General features: G+C 41.6%; 1 protein-coding gene across 1 annotated transcript in view; it reads right to left on the reverse strand.

Moving 5' to 3' along the window:
- Window positions 1-3,217: 3,217 nt before the first annotated feature.
- SLC30A8 (solute carrier family 30 member 8) overlaps window positions 3,218-21,820 on the reverse strand; it is a 32,412-nt gene continuing 13,809 nt past the window's right edge. Inside the window, exons 3-8 of the mRNA XM_014525423.1 lie at window positions 17,618-17,768; window positions 14,671-14,824; window positions 14,314-14,503; window positions 13,811-13,916; window positions 4,387-4,521; window positions 3,218-3,363 (exon numbers count right to left, since the gene is read on the reverse strand). Of these exons, the coding sequence (XP_014380909.1) occupies window positions 3,218-3,363; window positions 4,387-4,521; window positions 13,811-13,916; window positions 14,314-14,503; window positions 14,671-14,824; window positions 17,618-17,768 (882 nt within the window). The remainder of the gene's footprint in view (window positions 3,364-4,386; window positions 4,522-13,810; window positions 13,917-14,313; window positions 14,504-14,670; window positions 14,825-17,617; window positions 17,769-21,820) is intronic.

Consider the following 21,820-nt stretch of genomic DNA (forward strand, 5'->3'; position numbering starts at 1 on the left):
TCTGCTAACCAACCTGGGCATACAAAAAGGCTTGCCACCGAGATGGCAAGGACTATACTATAGAGTATCTGCAACATTAAGCCTAGTTCTGCATGGACAGTGGAGCTGTCTTGTTGTGTCCTGTTCTACAGAATAGGAACTGTTACGTGTAGCAGCACTTGGGTATTTATTTTCAACCACAACACGCATTTTTGGTCAGAGGTAGAGAATTTGACACTGTCAGTGGAAGGGAAACATAGGCTGTTTTTAGGCATTACATTTTCTAGGTTTAATTCAGACTATAGCTGTCACTAGATACATGTGGGTGTCTGTAGTCTGAATTAAAATTGGCTCCAGTCTGATTTAACTAATACTCATTGAATAAGGATTAAAGTTAATGAAGACTAGGGCAGTCCAAATTAGGCAATTTAAACTGTTTTAATTAACATGTATATACGAGTCCTTAGGAACTCAGCAGGATAAGCATTGCAAATTTCAACCACGGCAAGGGAAACTCAACTGGGTTTTTGCAACACAACAAAGGCTATCAGGCACAAAGTAACACCTTTACAAAGTCAAATGTACCAACAACACCTCACCAAGTATCAATTGCAGGTCAATTGTACCCATTACAGCCTCTGGAATAGAAGTTTAAATAACTGTCAGTAGGATTGCAACAATACATCAGTGGTTAAATAGGTTTGTTATCACCTCCTAATTACTTCCAAACATAAGCCCATACACAGGATATGAACTGGGTCTAAGGGGCTGTCAAATGTGTTGACTGTGTACAGCCAGGATGCCCTGCCATGATGGTCAGTGATCATCTATTAACCCTTAATAAGAATTGAAATTTGGTTCAAACTGTGTGATGCAAATCGGTTAACATAGTTTAGAAAATGGTGAGCATGTTTACAAACAGTCATAGGAACTGCTACATGAAAGCAGACTAGTAGCCCACCTAGTCTGATATCCAACTTCTGATAGTGGTCATTGCCAGATTTAGGAGAGAAAAGGATAAAAAAAATTGGTGGAGAATTAAACAATAACTTAATCTAACTTTAAATTATGTCCAATGTCTATCTAAAAGATAAATTGTAGGTCAGTCAGATGTCAAGGATTTGATTTTGAGATCACTTCTTGACATTACATGGATTGCTTTATGCAGATGGCCAAGCTAGACTGGGGTGGGCAATTATTTCAGCTGAAGGACCACTTAACCAGTTTGGGTGAGTTATCACGGGCTACAAGGTAGCCCCACCCCTTGACAGGTGCCCCCAGCTGTCATCTTGGGACCCAAAGTCTCAAGTCTCTAACCCATGGCCTTTGACCCCAGAAGTCCCTCCCCTTGTCCCAAAAGGACTCCTTTTGGGAGTGAGGGGGGAAGGGAAGGAGGGTTGCCATCTTGGAACTGGAATAAAAACAAATCAAATACTAAAAATCAGACATCTACTATATTTAATTTTTATTTAAAAAATATTTTTGTCCTGATTGATGTGTTTGTGTAGTGTATATAGAGGCAATTGCATAATAGTTCAAAATAAAGTCTGATTCTTGTATATTGTGTGTGTGAGGGTAGGGAGGTGTACATCGGGGTGTGTGGTTGGGGGAGTTTGGGGTTGGGGAGTGGGGATGTGTGTGTATGTGGTGGGGTGTGGGCGAGGGTATGGGCGTGTGTGGAGGCTGGAGTGTGTGGGGGTGTATGTGTGGGACGGACATGGGAGGGGGCCCAGAGCCACATATAGCAGCAGCATGCGGGGTCAGCTGGGCCTAGCCCCACAGGCCTCATGCTGTGTAGCTCCCATATTCCTGCCTGAGTTCCCGGCCCCACGTGGTGGCAGCATGAAGGACCAGCCCTGCCCAGCCCCATAGCACACAACTCCTGCACTCCTGCTCAAGTCCACAGCCCCACATGCCAGCAGCATGTGGGCCAGCCCTGCCTTGCCCCATAGCACACATCTCCCATGTTCCTGCCTCAGTCCCCAGCTCCACATTGTGGCAGCAGCATGCAAAGCCAGCTCCACCAGGCAGAAGCTTCTTGTCTCTATCTTGGGTTTGGGAGCACATCAAGCCAGGCTGGGGTGGGGGTTGGTTGCTTAGAAAGCAAAGCGAGAGCTGCTGCTGTAGGGGCACTGGCACCTGCTGTCCAGAAGTGCTGGCTTTCAGAGGGGCAGCCGAGGGCCAGGACCGACGCTAATTGTCTTTTGGCTTTGGGAGAGGTCTCAAAGGCCAGATAGAATTGCCTGGTGGGCTGGATCTGGCCTGTGGGCTGTATTTTGTCCACTTCTGAGATAGATAAGCACACTGAACCCTTTAGTCCTCATCTATGGAGCTGCATGTTATTTTTATTTACAGAAACATGGAGTCTTGTTTCATGCCTGCAGCAATGAGTTATAGAGCTCAGCTATGACTACTTTCTCAAACATTGGCTTGAGAGGGCACATTTATAGGTTACTGGCTGTCCTATGAGGGATGCTGTCCTTTTCTTTTTTTAGCACGCAACAGGATGGGCATAGATCGGGCACAGCCCAAAGCGTATATGACCATCACTTTCTGTTCTTGCTCTCTTTTCTTTTTATCTGTCTTTTTTGTGATGGTGTACTTTATCTTTAGCAGTGAAACTGAGTTTTGCTAAGATATTACTTAGCTCTCAACTGGTCATTTTTAAATATTTTGCTTGTGGGTAATTTGAAGGTTGATTACCTTTTTTGTTGCCCTTGCTTAAACGTTACTTTAAACATTACAGATAATCCAGTTGATAAATAGACTTAATGGGCATCTATACATGTGCTCCAGGGTTGGGGTGGGGGCGTTTTATGTATTTAGTGCCCCATGCTTCAAAATGGTGGCAGGGACATTGGACTAAAGCTCGTTTGATGAGCTTTAGTTAAAGTGCCTCCGCTGCCATTTTGTAATGCGGGGACATTGAATACACATGCTAGTGAGGCTGCTGGAGCATTGTAATAAGAACGCTCCAGCAGACTGGATTAATCAAGTGCACTCAGACGTGTGCTAATTCGAATGTGTTGGAGGTGGCATCCCACATGTGTACAGGCACTTAATATTCTTTCCCCGCATGGTAGATGGCACTAAAGAACAATGGTGAACTGCACTTTGTGAGAAACCCCTTTTGTTCAATTAATTTTTGTTTGTGCCTAGATTATATGCAGCCATCCTGTATAGTGCTCATTGACCTGTTAAAGGCATGATGATAGTTTGACAAGGTGTCCTGATTACATTAATCCCTTAGCTCTTGACAGAAGACACAGTCTGGTTTTTGATCTGCTTGTTGTTCTATCTGAATGGTGACAGAGTGAAAAGTGTAATTGTCAAGGAGCACTTGAGTAATTTCTTTTAGAATCTGTTGACTGTCCACTGTGTTTGCTGTAGACGGAGAACAAAAAAACAAGAATTACTGATTGAATGAATGCAACAATTTTCAGAAAACAGAGGGAATACCAAGACACATATTTACAAACATGTTGGCAATTTCTGAGTAGAATTTTGTTTTTAATGTGTTCGTAGCCTTTTTATCCATCTTTTATGAGCATTCTTGCAGCAACATTTTGTTCATTTTTCTGGTCAGAAAATGAATTGCAGCCAGTAGGTGAGGTGAATTTAGTCAGGAAGTAAAACTCTATTTTTCAGAAAAAATCTCTTTTAGAGAAAAACAATGATTAAAATGGTTAGTTCAATCAGCCACGGAATGGAAACAATGCCACCTCCTTGGGTGACCAATATAATGCCCCAGGCAGGGAATGGTGACTATTAAATACTTGGAGGAATTTTCCTACTAAACAGTTTGTAAGACATACACTGAATCTTTTTCTCATACCGAGCACATGTCTAAAAATTACACTGTCAAACAGATTAGTATGAAAATCACTGCTGGGAAGTGGATAAATTGTGGATAGAAATAAGAACTAGATTTGACAGTGAAGGATTGTATATTGTTCTACCTGATTTACTTCTATATTTCAAATTACATTATTGGATTACAATTAGCTATTGATCTGCTGACCTGTGCCACCAGTTATTATTGAAGCTGATCAAAATTTTTCAAATTCTTGACAAAAAATCTGATACCAAAATCTCCCTTTTTGTTTATGAAAAATCTCTGCTGGTTCTATTTTGATAATAATTTTAAGATACTGGCTTTCGTCTTCATTTACAGCATTTCAAGTATTTTATTATGCTTAGGTTACTACTGCATTTGGCACCATTTCTGGAGGAAGGATTAAAATGCTCTCTTTTTTACTTTCCTTCCTTTTTTTTAAACAAAAAATCACTACTGTTATTATAATGAGCAAACAGACGTAAAGAATTTGTTGCACCTCAATACGGAGAAACTGACCTTTACTAGGAATCAACTGACTGCTTAATCTCTGTTTACAGAAATTTACTGACCTGTGGCAACGTGAGCAGATAAAATAGCTTGATTCATTGTCAGAGACCAAAGATGAAGGTTGTGGATAGATTGCACTTTGTCAACAGCTAGAATTTTCTCTTTCACTGCATCATAATTAAATACCTTTGTTGTTCCTGTAGAATGGGAAAAACACCTTTTGATTAAATTAAAGTAAAGACAAACTGACAATGAATGGAGCTGGGTTTTTTTTCTTTGCTTTTTCCTGGTTTCTTTTTACTTGTAATTGTAACTTTAAATTCTATCCTCTATTTCAAACTACTGCTGTGAGTGGAAAGCTGCCATGAAGCAAGGCCTACATCACTTGGAGATGGAGAGGGTCAATGATGAGATAGAGAAAAGGTGTCAGAGGCAAGCAAGGCAAGATCATACTTGGCATGCCAGCACAACCTCAACTGAGTTTGTATGTGCAACTTGCTGGAGGGTCTGCTTGTCATGCATCAGACTCCTCAGCCACTCAAAAAACTGTGGTGGTACCCGGTAACCCACGAAAGGTGCAATCTCCATGGTCTACCAAGACTGATGACTGCCAGTGATGATGATTCCAACTTGTGGGAATAGGGAGTGACTGAGCAGTTAAGGCATCTTTCAACATGAGTTTATGCCCTACTTGTTGCCAAAGACTGCCCCCACTGAACCCAGTTGTAAATGAGGACCAGATAATTTGGGCTGGGTAGTCAAAGGCGACTGGATGTGACATATGTCACAGCACTCCTTCATGTGGCATTGGCTACAGAGAGTTGCCTTAGCTACACTAATCTAATAGGCTGCTAATCTAAGGAGGACTTTAATCTTTTTGATTACTCACTACTTCAGGAAGCGATGAAATTTAAATAAATCTTAAAGCTAAACAGATACTAGGAGAGTTCTCTTTATTACAGAAGTAAACCCTTTAGTTAGATCATCTTCCCATTCTGTTCTGTCCCTGGGAATATGGATGTCACAGTACCCAAGTACCTCACACTCATTAGAGGGTTAGAGAAGTACCATACTTATTTTACAGATAGAAAATGAAAGAACAGTGCATATTAAATGATTTGCCCAAGGTTGCATAACAATTGTGTGCCTGAGATAGATCTGGAACATAGGTCTTCTGAGTTCTACTCCATTTTCCTCTTTACCAGAAAACCCCTCTTGCCTGCCAGGATTATTTTCTCTTGCCTGTGGCTAAAAGTACAGGAGTATTGATATTCATATTAGAATTAGATGTGAATCTGAGCTTCAGAATTAAATCTTTATTCAAATTCTCTGTAATTGCTTACTATAGAATAAGTTAATGCATATGAACAATTACTGCAAGGCAGCTGTTGATCACTAAACCCTTCTTCTCCTTTTACCCTATGTTATATTGTTCAGATAGCCATGCCCTTAGAAATCAAAAGCAGGACATAGAATTATAGAAAATTAGGGTTGAAAGGGACCTCAGGAGGTCATCTAGTCCAACCCACCGCTCAAAGCAGGACCAGTTCCAACTAGATCATCCCAGCCAAAGCTTTGTCTAGCCAAGGCTTTGTCTCGATCACCTCCAGGGATGGAGATTCCACCACCTCTTTGGGTAACCTGTTCCAGTTTCACTACCTTCCTCATGAGAAAGTTTTTCCTAATATCTAACCTACTTCCCTTGCTGCAACTTGAAACCATTGCTCCTTGTTCTGTCATCTACCACCACTGGGAACAGTCCAGCTCCATCCTCTTTAGAACCTCCTCTATGCACTCTGTGCCATCTTCCAGGTCACTAATGAAGATATTAAACAAAACCAGCTCCAGGACTTACCCCTGGGCCACTCCACTTGAAACTGGCTGCCAACTAGACATCAAGCCATTGACCACTACCCTCTGAATCTGGTGATCCAGCCAGTTTTCTATCCACTTTACAGTCCATTCATCCAACTCATATTTTCTTAGCTTGCCTGCAAGAATGTTGTCAAGGTATACCATATCCACTGGTCTCCCCACATCCACAGAGCCGGTCATGTCATCATAGAAGCCAATCATGTTGGTCAGGCATGAGTTGCCATTGATGAATCCATGCTGATTGTTCCTAATCACCACCTTCTTCTCCAAGTGCTCATAAATGGATTCGTGGAGGACCTGCTCCATGATTTTTCCAGGGACTGAGGTGAGGCTGACTGGTTTATAGTTCCCTGGATCTTCCTTCCCTTTTTTAAAAATGGGCACTATATTTGCCATTTTCCAATCATCTTGGACCTCTTCTAATTGCCATGAGTTTTCAAAGATGAAGGCCAGGGGCTCTGCAGTCACATTTGCCAACTCGTTCAGCACCCTAGGTGCATCCCATCTGGCCCCACGGAATTGTATAACTATGTCCAGCTTTTATAAATGGTTCCCAAGCTGTTCTTTCACCATAGATGGCTGCTCACCTCCTCCCCAAACTGTGACATAGGGCTGAGTGAGGGCTGTGCAATGCTCTTCAGTGGCACCTCTTTACCTCCACCCCAGACTTCAGAAAAACTGAGAGAATTAAATCCAGAACTGCAATCCAAAAAGCCACTAAAAGGCTACCTAATCCTGGAAATGCCTAAACTGCCTAATTGCCTTCACTTATTTTATTTAGAACAACTCCAGCCTGAACTAGAGGTTTATGTGGGTTTTGTATATGTGCATTCACTCTTATGCGATGACCCTTTTTATACTCCAAATTAGTTATATGCAAGGTAAATTTACTCTTATGCGATTGTCATTGGCATGCTCCCCCCTCCCCCAAGCAGGTAAGTCTATGGGAGGAGCGGAAAGGGCTGTGGGGCTGGGGCCCCACTCACCCCAGTCACTGCTAAAGCTGCTCTGGGAGTGGCCAGTGCCAGCTGCCTGCAACCATACCCTGAACCCCCCGGGGCTCTGCTTGTCCCCACTCACCCCAGCCCCTGGGCTGTGCCATGCCCTGGTGCAGGCAGCTGGCGTTGGCTGCTCCTGGGGTCTCTGCAACAGGGGCTAGGGTGAGTGGGGACAAGTGGAGGACCTGTGGGGATGGGGCACAGTGCAGCTTCTTGCTGCTCACCCCAGACCTTGCTGCAGTGGCCCCAGGAACAGCCAACACCAGCTGCCTGCAGTTGCTGGGCTGCGCTGTGCCCTGAACTCCCTGGGGCTCTACTTGTCCCCACTCACCCTAGCCCCTGGTGCAGTCGCCCTGGGAGTAGCCAACACCACCTGCCTAAAACATGGCATGGCACAGCCCAGGGGCAGGGCAGGGGGTATGGCTCTTGCTGCTACACGCACCCCGGGAGGGCTGTAGGTTGGTGTGCTGCATCAGGCTCTTCCCAGGGGGCCCGTGCCCCCAGATCTGTGCATGGGACAAGAGTAGGCTGCCACCTTCCCCGAGCACTAGGAAGAGCCAAGTTCCACCACTGGCCCCAACCCACAGCGGCAGCCTGCTCTTGTCCCAAGCACAGATCTGGGGGTACAAACCCCTCCGGGAAGAGCCCAGAGCAGCTCCCCAGGCCTGCAGCCCTCCCAGGGTGTGCGTAGTGGTAAAAGCCTCATCCCGCACCCACTGACAGTTCCCTCCACTTCGCCCCCCGCTGCAGCCATGGGAGCAGCCAACGCCACCTACCTGCAGCCGCTGGGATGTGCCATGCCCCTCCCCCCCCCCCTTCCCTAGCCCCAGCCTTACTCCCTTCCTTCCTCACCACCATGGGAATGTATCCCTATTTGTTACCTTATAAACTGGGTTTCCTTTATGCAAATTCAATTTATGTGAATTTTTCTGGGAACACATGTACTGCATAAAGCAAGGAAAACCTGTACTTGGTACCTAGCTCCTACCTAGGCCCAATCAGGATCAGGTGACCATGACAACAAAAAACTACCAACAATCCAGCTAATTCAGCATCTTCTCTGGCAGTAGCAAGTAGCAGATGCTTTAGACTAGGGGTGTCAATAGGGGTGTCAAACTAACCTAGTGCCCCAGGCCAGATTTAGACCCGCAGGCTCATTGCCAACCGGATCCAACCCAGGGCATGGAGCAGTGGCAGCAGGCACCAAAATAGCAGTGAGGCAAGTGGCCATGGGCCCAGTGTGTACTTGTCATGGCAGAGTCATGCAAGTGGCAGTGAGCCAAGTGGCCACAGGGTGACTGAGGAGTATGTTGCAGAGCCCTCGCTTGCCCCTGTGCCAGCAGTGGCCATGTTTACTGAGACTCTAAGGCCCTGAATTCTGAGGCAGGCCCTGTCCACTATTAGCCATGTCCCCAAATTCCCTAGCCCACCAGCAACCTCATGGGCCAAATTGAGCGACACTGCAGGCCAGATATTTTAGAAGAAACCCCTGCTTTAGAAGAAAAGTATAAGAAACAAGGTGATCCATCCCTGACATACCTTCCCAATCTCCATGAATGGGTTGAATCCTTAACCACTGATATCTCTATAAATGTATTGAATCCCTTTTTGAATCTGGTTATACTTTTGCCATCCATGACATCTGGTGGAAATGAGTTCTGTATGTTAATTATAGGTTGTGTAAAAACAGGACTTTCTATTGTTTGTCTGAAACCTGCTGCCTGATGATGCAAGAACTAGAGGACTCCCAACAAAATGATGAGGCATAGTAAATAACAGTTCCTTTTTCACTTTTCCACTCCATTCATGGTTTTATAAGACTGCTACCATATCCCATCTCAGCAGTCTTGTTTCCAAGTTGAAGAAATGTCCAGCTTTTCCAGTCTCTCTAGATGGAAGCCACTCCATGCCTCTGATATTTTTGTTGCTTTTCTCTTCCCCTTTTCTAGTTCCAGTATATCCTTTTTGAGACTGAGATGGGGCAGCCAGAACTTTACCCAGTATTCAAATATGGGTGGTCCGTGACTTTATATTATTCATAATATACAAATTAATTGTATGTGTGTGCCTGTGTGTGTGTGATTTTGTGTTTCAATTCCTTTCCTAATGATTCATAACATTTTGACCTAACATTTTGGACTTTTTGACTGCCACTACACATTGAACCAGTGCCTAAGTCTCCTGATGGGAATTTACATTCTCAAAACATCCTTACACATATCAACAGGACTGGGGAAAATTGCATGTGTGGCCATTTTCTTTTATAATATCTGTAGTGTTGTCATCACACAATTGTTCTACAACAGCCTCAAGGTTAGTGAATTAGCCAAAGAAGTGAGGAACAGGATTTTAGGCCATCTTCAAGGGGATGGACTAGATGACCTATGGAGGTTCCTTCCAGTCCTACTTCTCTATGATTCCCTATAATGCTCACCCTGAGTTCAAATCCATACCTTCCAAGAAAATGTTTTAACCATCAGGTAATTGACTTCCTGTTGAAAGATTACCACTGTAAAGCAAAGAAGGTGAAGTTAATGGGCCAGAAAGAAAACACAAAAGGAAGCCTGACTCCGTTCTCTAGTGGTCTGAACTCTCTCAGGATTAGGAGGGCATTAAACCCAACTATCTTCCTGGACAAGTGCTCTAACCTGAAGGCTACTAGCAAATATGTGGGCACTGCCACCTTTTAAAAGAAAAGGGTGTCCTCTGATCAGTTCTTTTAGGCTAAGTACAGATAGTCAAAAAGCTTGAGGCTGAATTGATTCACTCTTTGCAGGTTAGTCTAGGCTGTGTAGATTAATTGATAAGCAAGTGAACAGACATTCACTTTTGATTCTGGAAATGCAGCTATGTGCGTGCAGTGTCTCAGGCCAGAAGCTGGCAGGCACTAGAGCATACCTCCCTGCTCAGCTGGAGGAGACAGCTTGGGCCAAAGCTAGTTTGCCCACCCTTTGAGTGGGGGGGAGGGGATTGGGAAGAGAGGTGCAAAGCATCCTGGGATGCTGGGGAACTGTGAATAAACTTGAATCTGGAGGGCATCTGGGACAGAAGTTCAATAAACCAATTTAGCTTAAATCAGTTAGGTCTTATACTACAGACATCCAAGTTTATCTTAAACCAGTTTCAGCCATTTTGAAAGCATTTCAGGTGGACTGAAATTCTGGGCTAAGTACAGGCAGTCAAAAAGCCTGAGGCTGAATGGATTCAATCTTTGCAGATTAGTCTAAACTGTGTAGATTGAATCAATAAGCAAGTGAACAGACATTCACTTTTGATTCCAGAAATACAGCCACATGCCTGCAGTGGCTCAGGCCAGAAGCCAGGGGACAATAGAGGAAGCCTCCCTGCTTGCCTGGAGCAGACAGCTTGGGCCAAGCTAGCTTGATCACTTTGCAAAGGAGGGTTTGCAGGGGAGGTGCAAAGCATCCTCGGATGCTGGGGGACTACGTGGTAACTTGAATCTGGAAGGGATCTGGGACAGAAGTCCAATAAACCAATTTAACCTAAATCAGTTAAGTCTGATACTACATCCATCTGGGTTTATCTTAAACCAGTTTTGGCCATTTTGAAAGCAGTTTATGTGCACTGAACTTCTGTTGTGTTACCGTTTTGAACCAGTTTTTGGTCTCTTATACCAGTTATGTGTAACGTCTGTCCCTAGCCCTGTTGTGTTACAGATCTGAACCAGTTTCCAATCACTTATACTGGTTTATGTGTAATTTATGTCCCTAACCTTGAAGAATGGATATCAGTATCTACTCTCATGGAGAATTCTAAGCCCCAGATTTCATGAGAGTGGAGATACCTGCCTGCAGCTCTGAGTCAAATGTCTTGGCTCCGTACGCTCTTCTCTGCATTTCTTATCGGTTAGCTCTGGTCATCTTCATGCTCTGCAACTGAGGTTTTGGGGTCCTACCCTGAAGCACCTTTCTCCACATATAATAATACCAATAACACAGCAATCTAACAGTTAGGTGTTTTAGGACCTAATTTGGACATGCCCAAGTCTTTTACAGGATCAAGCTCTTGATGTAACCAGCCAATAAGGCTTTGTCTATTTTGTTTATAGCCAATGTAAACGGTATAATCTGCTCATTGTATTCCAGCTAGGAAGTTGATTAAGATAATTTCTAACTTTCTAGTTCCTAATAACTAAGGCCAGAGCATGTAAAACTTATATTATGGCAACACTGTGGAATTTTTCTTAATGAAGCAGAAATAGACACAAAGGAAAAAAGAGAATAAAGACATAATAAGCTATTAGCTATGCAGACAGTCAGGCCAGCTAAACCATTACAACCCAAAATCTACATAATTCTAGCTCCTCTTCCCTTTAGGGCCTATGTCTTTTGTAGCTGAGACAACAGCTGTATCATACTGTTCAGCCCCAGGAAGGCTGAAACATGCATCCGTGACTGCTAGAACCATTCAGCCTTGGCAAATCAAATTTTCAGGCTCATAGCTGACAGCATTAAATATTGCTAAATCTAGTCAGTCTTACAGCCTTGATGAAAATGTGCTGGGAATTGTCCATTTCACCTTGAACTCTAACCTCATCTGAAAAATACTGGTGCTTGCCTCTTCAGATCAATGTAACTAGAAGTCTTAGCAGCATTTCATATTTCTGCTGCTTGCAAATTGCCCATTCCATAGAAGGTCAAACTTATAGTACAATCTTTTTTTTTTTTCAGTTTGTTGGGGTATTTTTTTTACACTAGTTGTTGTATTCAGGATGCATACAATGAACTTAGCAAGCAGAATTCACAAATGCCGAAAGGATTTGAGAAGTAATGGTATACATTTGGGGAGGAAAAAATCAGTTGTAGGAATGCATTGCAGTTTCATTATTGAAACACCAACACAAAGATTCTCATAATGAATGGATATAATTCCATCAAAATTCCATAAAAAGGAATCCCACTAGTACTACAATTATGGTGAGAACATGCTTAAAATTATAAAAAATACTGATAAATACCTCAAAATGCACTGTTCCTTCTAGACAAAGAGTCTTGTTTAGCTAGCTGTGGGTATTATGCTGCTGTTAAAGGGCAAGGTCTACCTATGATTTAAGGCAGCAATAAGCAAAGGAGTTCAGATCTCAAAAGAATGAAAGACATATTGCAGGGCTGTGGTGCAATATCAGGTGAAGTGTTAAACCATTTCTGTGTTTCTGGCCATAGCTTCTAATGTTGGCACAGTGTATAACGTACAACTGGTCAGTCAGTTTCCCATAATAGCCAAAGTCATAGGGTACCATCATAACAGTTTGTTTATAACCTCTTGCCATCACGGATATTATTTGACCAAAAAAGTATCTCTATTACGGGCTTTCCTTACAATACACCAAGATAATTATACTATGAAAATACTAGTGCTCAAATCTTCAGGTGTGTTCAGATAAGTGCGTGTGTGGTTTGCGGTGCCTGAAAGCTGTTTGAGGAGCTACAAACTGCATGCGGCACACATGCACGTGTGCACTAATTAGCAGTGTGCTGCCAAAATTTAACACCAGCAGATCCCAGCGTCAAATAAAAATGCTGCTAAAAAAGGCATTGAGGCGCATGTGGCAGCAGCGTACACCTCCAGAAAGAGAGCCTAGCTAGCCAGAGCAACAGTCTGGTTGCCAGCAAGGCTCCATGTGGCCTGATCAGCAATGCTGCTGCCCTGGGAGGCCCCCAGACCCCAGGTAAGGCTGCTGGGGCCGGCCCAGGTACTGGCCCCAACACCACCCAGGTCAATTTGCCTTGCACCAGACACACGTGCAAGGGTGTGCCCTGAGCCAAAAAGCAGCAGCACAAATATGTGCCACTGTTATCTGTGCCACAGGAAACGTGCACCCTTGCACTTAATACACCCTACAAGTTAAATTCTGACTTCCTGTTTATGTACATATCTTCAATTGTAGATTTATCTTCACATATAGAGTAGCAAAACTGGAAACTAAATGAGGTCACAAAGAAAAGACCTTGCCAGATTATCTTCAAAACATGTTCAGAGATCTGATGGGTATTTCCACTCTCATCTATCCTAAATTTTGTATATGTTATTTTAAAATATTTGGAAATCCAAATAGTTGGATAGTCCAAGACAATCTGTAATGCAGAAATGATCTGTTTTTCAAACAGACATTCAACTGCTCAACTAATTTGTATGCAGAGTTGTCATAAATGCATGTGGAGGCTGATTATTTGTGCCCTCAGATAGCCAATTAGATATCCATGTTAGTATCCAGTTTATACACATAAATGTAGTAACTTGCCTGTATTCATGATGGATAAATGAAGTTGTTTGCCAGGTGTTTTTGAAGATCAAGCTCTAAATTATAATGATTTATGCGGGGATTTCTATGGAACAGGGATGACATGCCTATTTGCTCTCTAAGGAATGCTGAAGGTTTGTTTTTTTTCAAGTAAGCCTAAAATGAATCTCCTAAATCCATATTCAGCACCTAAAGATGCAAAGCACTTCTAAAAATCAGGACATGGATTTATGAAACAACCTTAGGTATCCAATTTTTATGATCTTGGCTGGTGATTTCAAGTACAATGGAGGGAGACGTAAAAGACCATAATAGTACTGATTCTGGAAAAAAACAACATGCAGCTCCTACCTTCCATTAAGATGAGCAAAATATCCCTTAAAATGGTGATGGTTGTTGCCAAAACAAAGAAGGAGAAGACAAATGTGCAGATGGGGTCAGCTATTTTGTATTCTGGCTAAAAGAAAAAAAGATAAACATGGTACTAAATTAAATCCATCATTTTCAGTTGCTGGCTGGCTTGTTTAATTAGCTAATCCCAGAGTGCTATAATCCATACACGACACAGAAACTGTTACAGATATTCTCTGGCAGCTTTTGAAGGCCTCAAATCACTAAGGATGAAAAAGAGAGAGAAAAACAACTGTATCTTCCTTATGGCTTAAATGCTGAGGAAAAACTGTTCTGATCTCAACAGCCATTTTATTCCTTGAAATGAACATAATTGCCATTGACTAATATATGATATATATCACTGAGAGAGAGAAAAACATTTACTTAGTATTTAATGACAAAGTTATGGAAATAGCTTTATTCTTAATTGCTATGAAGGTGAGTAAACTAATAAAACTGACCTTAAAGAATATTATAAGTGCACTAATTAGCACACTAATGCTCTGAAATAAGTCCCCAATGGCATGAACAAAAGCTGCCCTCACACTGGCATTGGCCAAAACTGGCTTCTGTTGTGGAGCTGACATATGTTCATTGGCTTGTGCTCCGTGACTATGTCCATGGCCAGCCTGGTGTAGAGTCAAACTTATTCTGAAAGAGATGTAGTGCTGCAAATGTCAGTGATATCTTTCCATCAGAAAACAACACCCTGACATACTCCTTAGAGCAAAATCTAACTATCCATCTGGGTATCTGTAAAAATACATTTTCCCCATGTCAGGAAATCCCCCAAAGATTGAGGATTTTAGAAAACTTACATGATATTAGCTATCACTGCACAGCCTGAAGTAATGAGCATCACTGTGGCTTCAATCTCATAATTTGGGTGAAGGAGCCTGAGGCTAGCCAAATATGTCATCACGCCAGTCACCATCCAAATGATCATCATTGACATCAAAGCTCCCAGAATTTCTAGGGGTTAAACAGGTGAGTTTTAATAGCATTCTAATTAAAGGGCAAGGAATCGTTAATAAATTAATGCTAGTGCTTTCAGATTTCTGGGGTTTTTTCTCATGTTTTCACAGGTCCTAACATTCTTACCAGATTGGGTGCAAATAAGTCTGGCTTTCTCAAGGCCAACTCTTATTGCAAACCCACTGGCCTAGTTTGGGGTTAGAGTACTGATGCTTGTTCACACAAGGTTACATGAAGGGGCTTTAGCCACAGAGAGAATGGTAGGACAGTCAGGCATACATTCAGTTCTGCCCGAGGCGGATCCAGGGGAGGTGTGGCAGTGTGGTCACACCCCCGTCAGCGGTGTGGCACATGTGCAGTGAGTTGTCTGATCTCACTGGCATACCAGTGCAGCTCTTGCCGAAGCGCTGTGTGTGCTGCGAGCTCTGAGTTCACAGCGTACAGATGATTGTTGTACACAACAGCTGATTGTCGTAGGCTCTGACTCAACTGAGCCACACAACAGACAGGGGCATAGCTGCACTTCCCTCTACTTGATCCTGGATCCAGCCATGGTTCTGCCAGAAGTCTTTCAGCCTCCAGGGCTATGCCACCTTCTCCAGATGAAAGCAGCTGTGTTGTCAGAAGGCATTTACTGCTTGCTGAGCTGCATTCATATCAGCAAATTTTCCAGCAAAGCTACATTATTTCCAGGGTGTAATCTAGCTCTGCTGGCAGAACTTTGTAGTATAAAAGGAGCCCAAGTGTCTGCTGCTTCCTGGTGCAGAAAGTAGAACTACTGATCACCATGTGACTTGCATCTTGTGATTCATACTTATTTATGCCCAGTTGCCCACCAACGCATCAGTGAAAATTGAAATTTGCTGCCAAATGAAAGACTCAAGAGGTTTGCCAACATCCAGAATGGACAGTGGCTATCACACCAGCCTAAAGTGTCAAGATTTTGATTTTTCTGCACTTTTACACAGACAAATACATGTGAAAATAAGTATGTATAATTTCTAAAGTACAGGCTTCTGTAGACATGGAGTCCAGCTATTCTTTAATTTTTTTAAATGTACATATGCGTAAAAACTTACATACCCACAAAACATGACTGGCACTTGGACCTTCAGCTTCTCAAGACAGAAGATGAAATTATAGCCCTACTGAATTTGATAGGGGTTGTGTCACTAACTTCAAAATGGGTCAGGGTTTAACCCAGGACTTATGTCTGGTGGACTGGTGGTTTAATTTCTCTCTCTCTCTCTCTCTCTCTCTCTCTCTCCCCTCCCCCGCACCCCTCCACGGCCCCCCCCACTTTTCTGGCTCCTTTCATCCAGAATTGTTTGTTTTTGTTGTGCTTCAGTGAAAATACATATTTCTCAATAATAAGTGAAGTGTATTAGCAAAAGCATATTTGCAATCACAGAGCAGTTTATTAGTGCTAAAAAGCATTTTAATAAAACATTAAGCAGTCTCCCTTACACTATTGGTACTACCAGGATACATTAATTCTATTATATAAAATTAGGACCTGCTTACACTATCTATTTGAGTACACACTACTCATTCTTTCAACTATGTCTTTATTGGCAGCTTGACCACTACACGGTCTCTACTCTAGTCTATGTGCTTTGACTAAGGCTGTGAGCTGAAAGACAAAGATGGTTTAGATGGCCACACCTAAAACAGCCCTGTTCTACTGGTCTAACTATACCAGTGTAACTAGCCAGTATCAAGTTACCAGAATAAATAGGAAGAGTTTCCCACATAGACACACCCTAAGAATTTCTCTAGATCTAACTAGTGTCCATGCAAAGGACTTTTGGAGATGCAATTTTATTGTATAAAAATTTAGGAGGAGTAGCGGATAAAATTAAAGGAGTACGAAGTCATGAAACTGAGACAATTGGCAAAGACTTAGATTCATAGACTTGTTTTTTAAAAAACAAATTGGATCTTTATTCTACAAAAATATGGCCTAGTTCAAACAGGAATTGGTTGAGATAAGTTCTATGGCATGTGCTGTACAGCAAGTCAAACCAGAAATTCACTTATGACTTTGTAAACTACATATGGCTTAAAATACCTTTTGAATTTTTTCTCCTGGATCATCTCTGATATATTTGAAACTTCCCTGGTTGACAGTGCTAAATATTTCCACTCTCTTATAAAAATGTAAGGTTCCAGTCTCAAGGCACCCAGACTAGTCTCAACCCATGAGCTTATTCCAAAGCAATAAATGCCACCAACACATTGAAAAGCAACACTGATAAAGGAAACTGGAAGGGTGGCAACATTGAGAAACGGAGACACAAGACAGCAGAGGCAAAGGAACTTACCATTTCGCAAGAAAATCTCAATGTGCCTGTATAAATGATGCAGTATAGTATTGAACTGTTCAGTACTTAAATGGGTCCATTGCCCTATCTTTATTATCATTATTACTTTTCTAAAGACTTTTATTTACCAGGAGATTAAGGCTTTAATCCTGCTTCTGCCAAGTGAATGAGAATTCTCCTACTGACTTGAAAAGAAGCAGGAGGAAGCTTTTCCCTATGTTAAAAAGTGAATTGAAAAATACTTCAGCCTAATAAACTGCTCTCCAGTCTTGTATTCATTCCTTCTTTGAGGTTCGCTGATTTGCTGTTTTCCAATTTATGAGGTATCCTGAGAGCCTTGAGAACATTAGTACATTATCTTCACGTACCAACAGATCTGCGCCTGATCTGAGTATACTTTCCAGTGCCTTGCCATGATGAATTGCCTTTTCTATTTTACATGGTCATAGTACACTACATTCAGTACCTGCTCTGTGCCATCCAAAAGTTAACTGTTTAGTTGGAGGTTTCGATGATAACCACAGTGAGAAGAGGCTGATCAGGAAACTTGTCAAGTCAACCAGGATGTGCGCTGCATCGCTCATCACAGCAAGACTTCCTGCAATCCAGCCACCTGTGTAAACAAACATGATTTAATGATTTTCATCATTATACTCTTGTCATAGCATTGGATAAGTGGATTGACCCAAAGACCTTTGATGTAAATCTAGGGAAAGTCCCTTTCTAGTGATCATAGGTGGCATGATGTAAAACTCTTATAAACTGAGAGAAATTTGTATCATGTTCATGGATTCAAATGCTCCTAGTTCCCCAAAATAATGTTTTATTTGTGATATCTTCTTTGTCCCAGATGATTGGATGAAAATATCCAATGAATGGTAATTTTAAGCATATAGCAGCTCCTTGGAATTATGGTTTAATTGTTAACAATTTGCCTCAAGCATCTTGCAAAAAATGGATGTTATTGTTCCATTATCTATCTCATACTTCATTACAATTAACTGATATTGTTATTAACGCACAATGGTACACTATGAAATCATCACTTATGATGGGAAAATACTTAAAGATGACCTTGGCTAGAAGACAGGGTAGAGATGTGTCTCATAGAATCAAAGCTGCATCAGCTTTCATGAGCAAGAGCTCACTTCTTTAGATACTATGAAAAGGACATGCACAAAGCAGTCTATCAAATAAAGTGATTTAAATAATCTTGGATAAGCCTTTTTGGTAGCTTGGTACCCAGTTTGGTATCCAGCTAGGGGCCTGGCATAATTTAGAGTAGTTGAAAGGATAGACAATAGTAAATGGGGCCAGAGGAAGAACCTAGTACATAAATAATATGCTCTGGGTCCTATTTATATGATACACAGGAGAGTGTTATAGGTGAGGGTAGGGAGAAGAACCCTTGCATACATTTACATGAGTAAACCGTATGTCAGTAGTACATGCTTTATTAGCCATTAGAACTAGGGAGAAAATCTGGTAGGATATTTTATTCACTGAAAGTTGTGGAGTTGAGAAACTAGATGATCAATTGTGGAGCTGAGAAACTAGATGATCAAATCAGCAGGGACAAAAAAGTGAAAAAAAGGCCATGGAAATGACTCAGAAGCAATGTTATAAATGTTATAAAAAGCAACAGGCTACTCTCAAATTCCTTGGAGCAAAATACTGGAGACCCCAAATCATGTCCTCTGATTTTCTGTGAATCTTTTTATTCCAGAAAGGTGGCAAATATTAATTCAGTTTTTTTTCCCCTGTAAGGCAGGTAAATCTTATAGATAATTTGGTTGCATGGCTATTCAACAATTACACAGCTTGGTATCAAAGACATAATGAGCATGGACCTTGCTATCTGAAGGGTAAAACTCTTAGGAATAGCTTTCATGAATACATAATGTTTTTTACCTATTTAGCGTTCAGCCAAAAACTCTCCTTGAAGGGGAAGCTAGACAAAAGTCTGTGTTGCCTCATAGGGGTGCCTAAATAGACCAACACCTTAAAAAAAATTAAATGATGCAAAATCATATGAACAATATTTGCTCCTTCAAGGGTGCATCTACATGAAGTACTAAACCACGGTGCAGTACGGGCAGTTACTGCGTTATGCATACGGCGCATAGATTTCACCGCTACGTCACTGTAGCAACATGTGATAACTGGGGAGTATGCTGCTATGGCGACATAGATGGTGATCACGTATAGACCTGCGTGATGCTACATCACTATAGCATGTCATACAGTGACATAGCATGTCACTACATCGCCATAGGGCAATGTGTATATGCACCCCAAAATACTTACCAAAATATTATACCATGTTCCATATGCATGGAACACAAAGCATGTTTTTCTTCTCATGAACCCTTCCCAATAAGGCTTCCCATTTACTGGCACCAATAGATGCTAAGCAAAAAGGAATAGCAATGATTGTACGAATTTCTGGCAGCTCAATTGTGGCAGCAAAATAAAAGAAGACAACAGAATGGAGATTACACAAAATGTGAGCAATTTGAGGTACATATAAAGATGAAACAAAAAAAGTCTCAAACCATATTTTCCATTGTGACACATCACCTAACACTGCACAATGGCTGTAACACAGATGTTTTCTAAGTATTTTACACAGCAACGTATATAAAGACCTTGTGTGATATGCTGCAGCCTTAAGAAGCTGGGATGCAAAACTTTTTTCAGTTAACTAAGTTTACAGAAAACTGAATGTGGGATTTGTCCCTTGTGTTTTGGATACTTTTTATTTTGTTGCGCCTTTTTCATTCAGATTTACAAACTACCTGCTCTAAACTGCTCACCTTGAAAATTTTATGGAGATGATGCCAAACTATTATTTTATGCACTGCTGGGTTGATTCATACCAAGAAAAGTCTCTGAGACCTCAGCTTGTGTGTCTCAGCAACATGGCCATGACTTCCCGTTCAACTGTCTGATACAGGTAGGGTTAGCTCTAATTCAAGGTGCCAGAATAGAATTAAAGTCCATTAAAATCCACATTTTGCCTTTAATGGCTAATGTTGCCATGTGAGCACTTCTACGAAGGATATATGTGAGGAAATATATATGTCATCAATCTGACTAATGGCTCCATAACCAAGGAAATTGCTGTGTGTCAGCATTAAAAGAACAGAAGTGAAAGACCATTGGAGGATGAACTTGCCTTAATTTCCATAGTCTTAAAGCTCCATCAAAAATGCCCCGTTTTGAAAGTTATTTGAAGCCAAAGCAGATATACTGTGATGTAAACACAGACTTCATTTGGGTGTATGGGGATCCAAAGAAAGAAACATTTTTCTGCAAATGAGATACATATTCGTTTCTGTTGCTTATCCCAATTTAGCCTACATGAGTATTTTGCCCTTACAAAGGGGGGAAGGATAACATGTTCTTTGCTTTCAAGAGGAAGGTGTATAATAGCTATAAGCTTTATTGCTTTGTAGCAATATTCCAAACAAATGGCTTCTGTGATTGATTATTACTCATAGTGGCTGTTTATTGCTTTGTATACTATGAAGCTATAAAAATTGTCAGTCACTCAGTGGTCAGTCATCTAACACATGCTGTCTAACCTAATGATTAAAAAAATTAAATATATGGTTCATAATTGCAATAATCCCCATAGACCGCTGTCTGTAACTGCAGTTAATAACTGGTTTGTCGGAGTTTAATGGTCTGAAGCAAAATGGTCTTGAAGCCTGTTACTCAGCTGTCACTGCAAGAATCTGAATGATTCATTAGGCAAAAAGAAACATTTAGTTAACATATCATCTGTCCTTCCAATTATCCTTTAGCACTGCTGCATTCACCACATTTAAGCATGCTGATTATATGGCTTTGTTAATAATGCATTCCTTCTGGCCCCAGAAATTGCTGCATGGAGATGAGTAGCATGCACCAATATTCACAGGGTGAAATTCCCCCACTCACAAACAACTCAGGTGGAGCATATGTTTTGGGGAAGGGGTTGAAGAGGAAAATTCATGCTCTAAAAGAGGGTCAGCATAAAAGACAGCAATGCAGTCCACCAGTGCAGTCCTTCAGTCTTCAGATGAAAAGACTGGAGTACCAGACATTTCTCTTTGCCTTAATTTCCTGAGAGAGACCAGTCAGATCACTTCTTCACTTTTATAGAGTTTGAAGGTTACTAGAGCTATATGAGCATGGGTTCTACGTTACTCGCTACCCTATATGGGGCTGATATACAAAATCTTTTTGCAGTACATATGTTTCTTCACAAAGTCCCTCCCATCAGGGCTGAAGTGGCATGTATGGCTTTGTTCTTAGCTAAAATAACTTAGTTGAAGGGGATGAAGATAAAATGGGAAAAAATAGCTGCTTACAATTACCACTTTTAGAAAGGAATTGTTCATAGTGTATCAACAGGATTTTAGTGGACATAATGCTTCAAGAATGAGCAAAGGAAAAATTAGGTTGGAGGTCAGGCGGCAAGTCCAACAAGTAAGGCATAACTCACTAAGGAATATTCTTCCAAGGAAAAGTAGCATGGTCAAATGCTGGCTGGATTTATTCATCCAGAGCAAGCCAATGCCCGTATCTGAAGATAACTTCCATCCTGATATAACTCCCTTGATTTATGTGAATTATATAGATCAGTGGTGCTCAACTGATCCAGCCTCATGGGCCAGATGAA

This window comes from Alligator sinensis, unplaced genomic scaffold, assembly GCF_000455745.1.
Source record: "Alligator sinensis unplaced genomic scaffold, ASM45574v1 scaffold11_1, whole genome shotgun sequence".
Lineage (NCBI taxonomy): Eukaryota > Metazoa > Chordata > Crocodylia > Alligatoridae > Alligator > Alligator sinensis.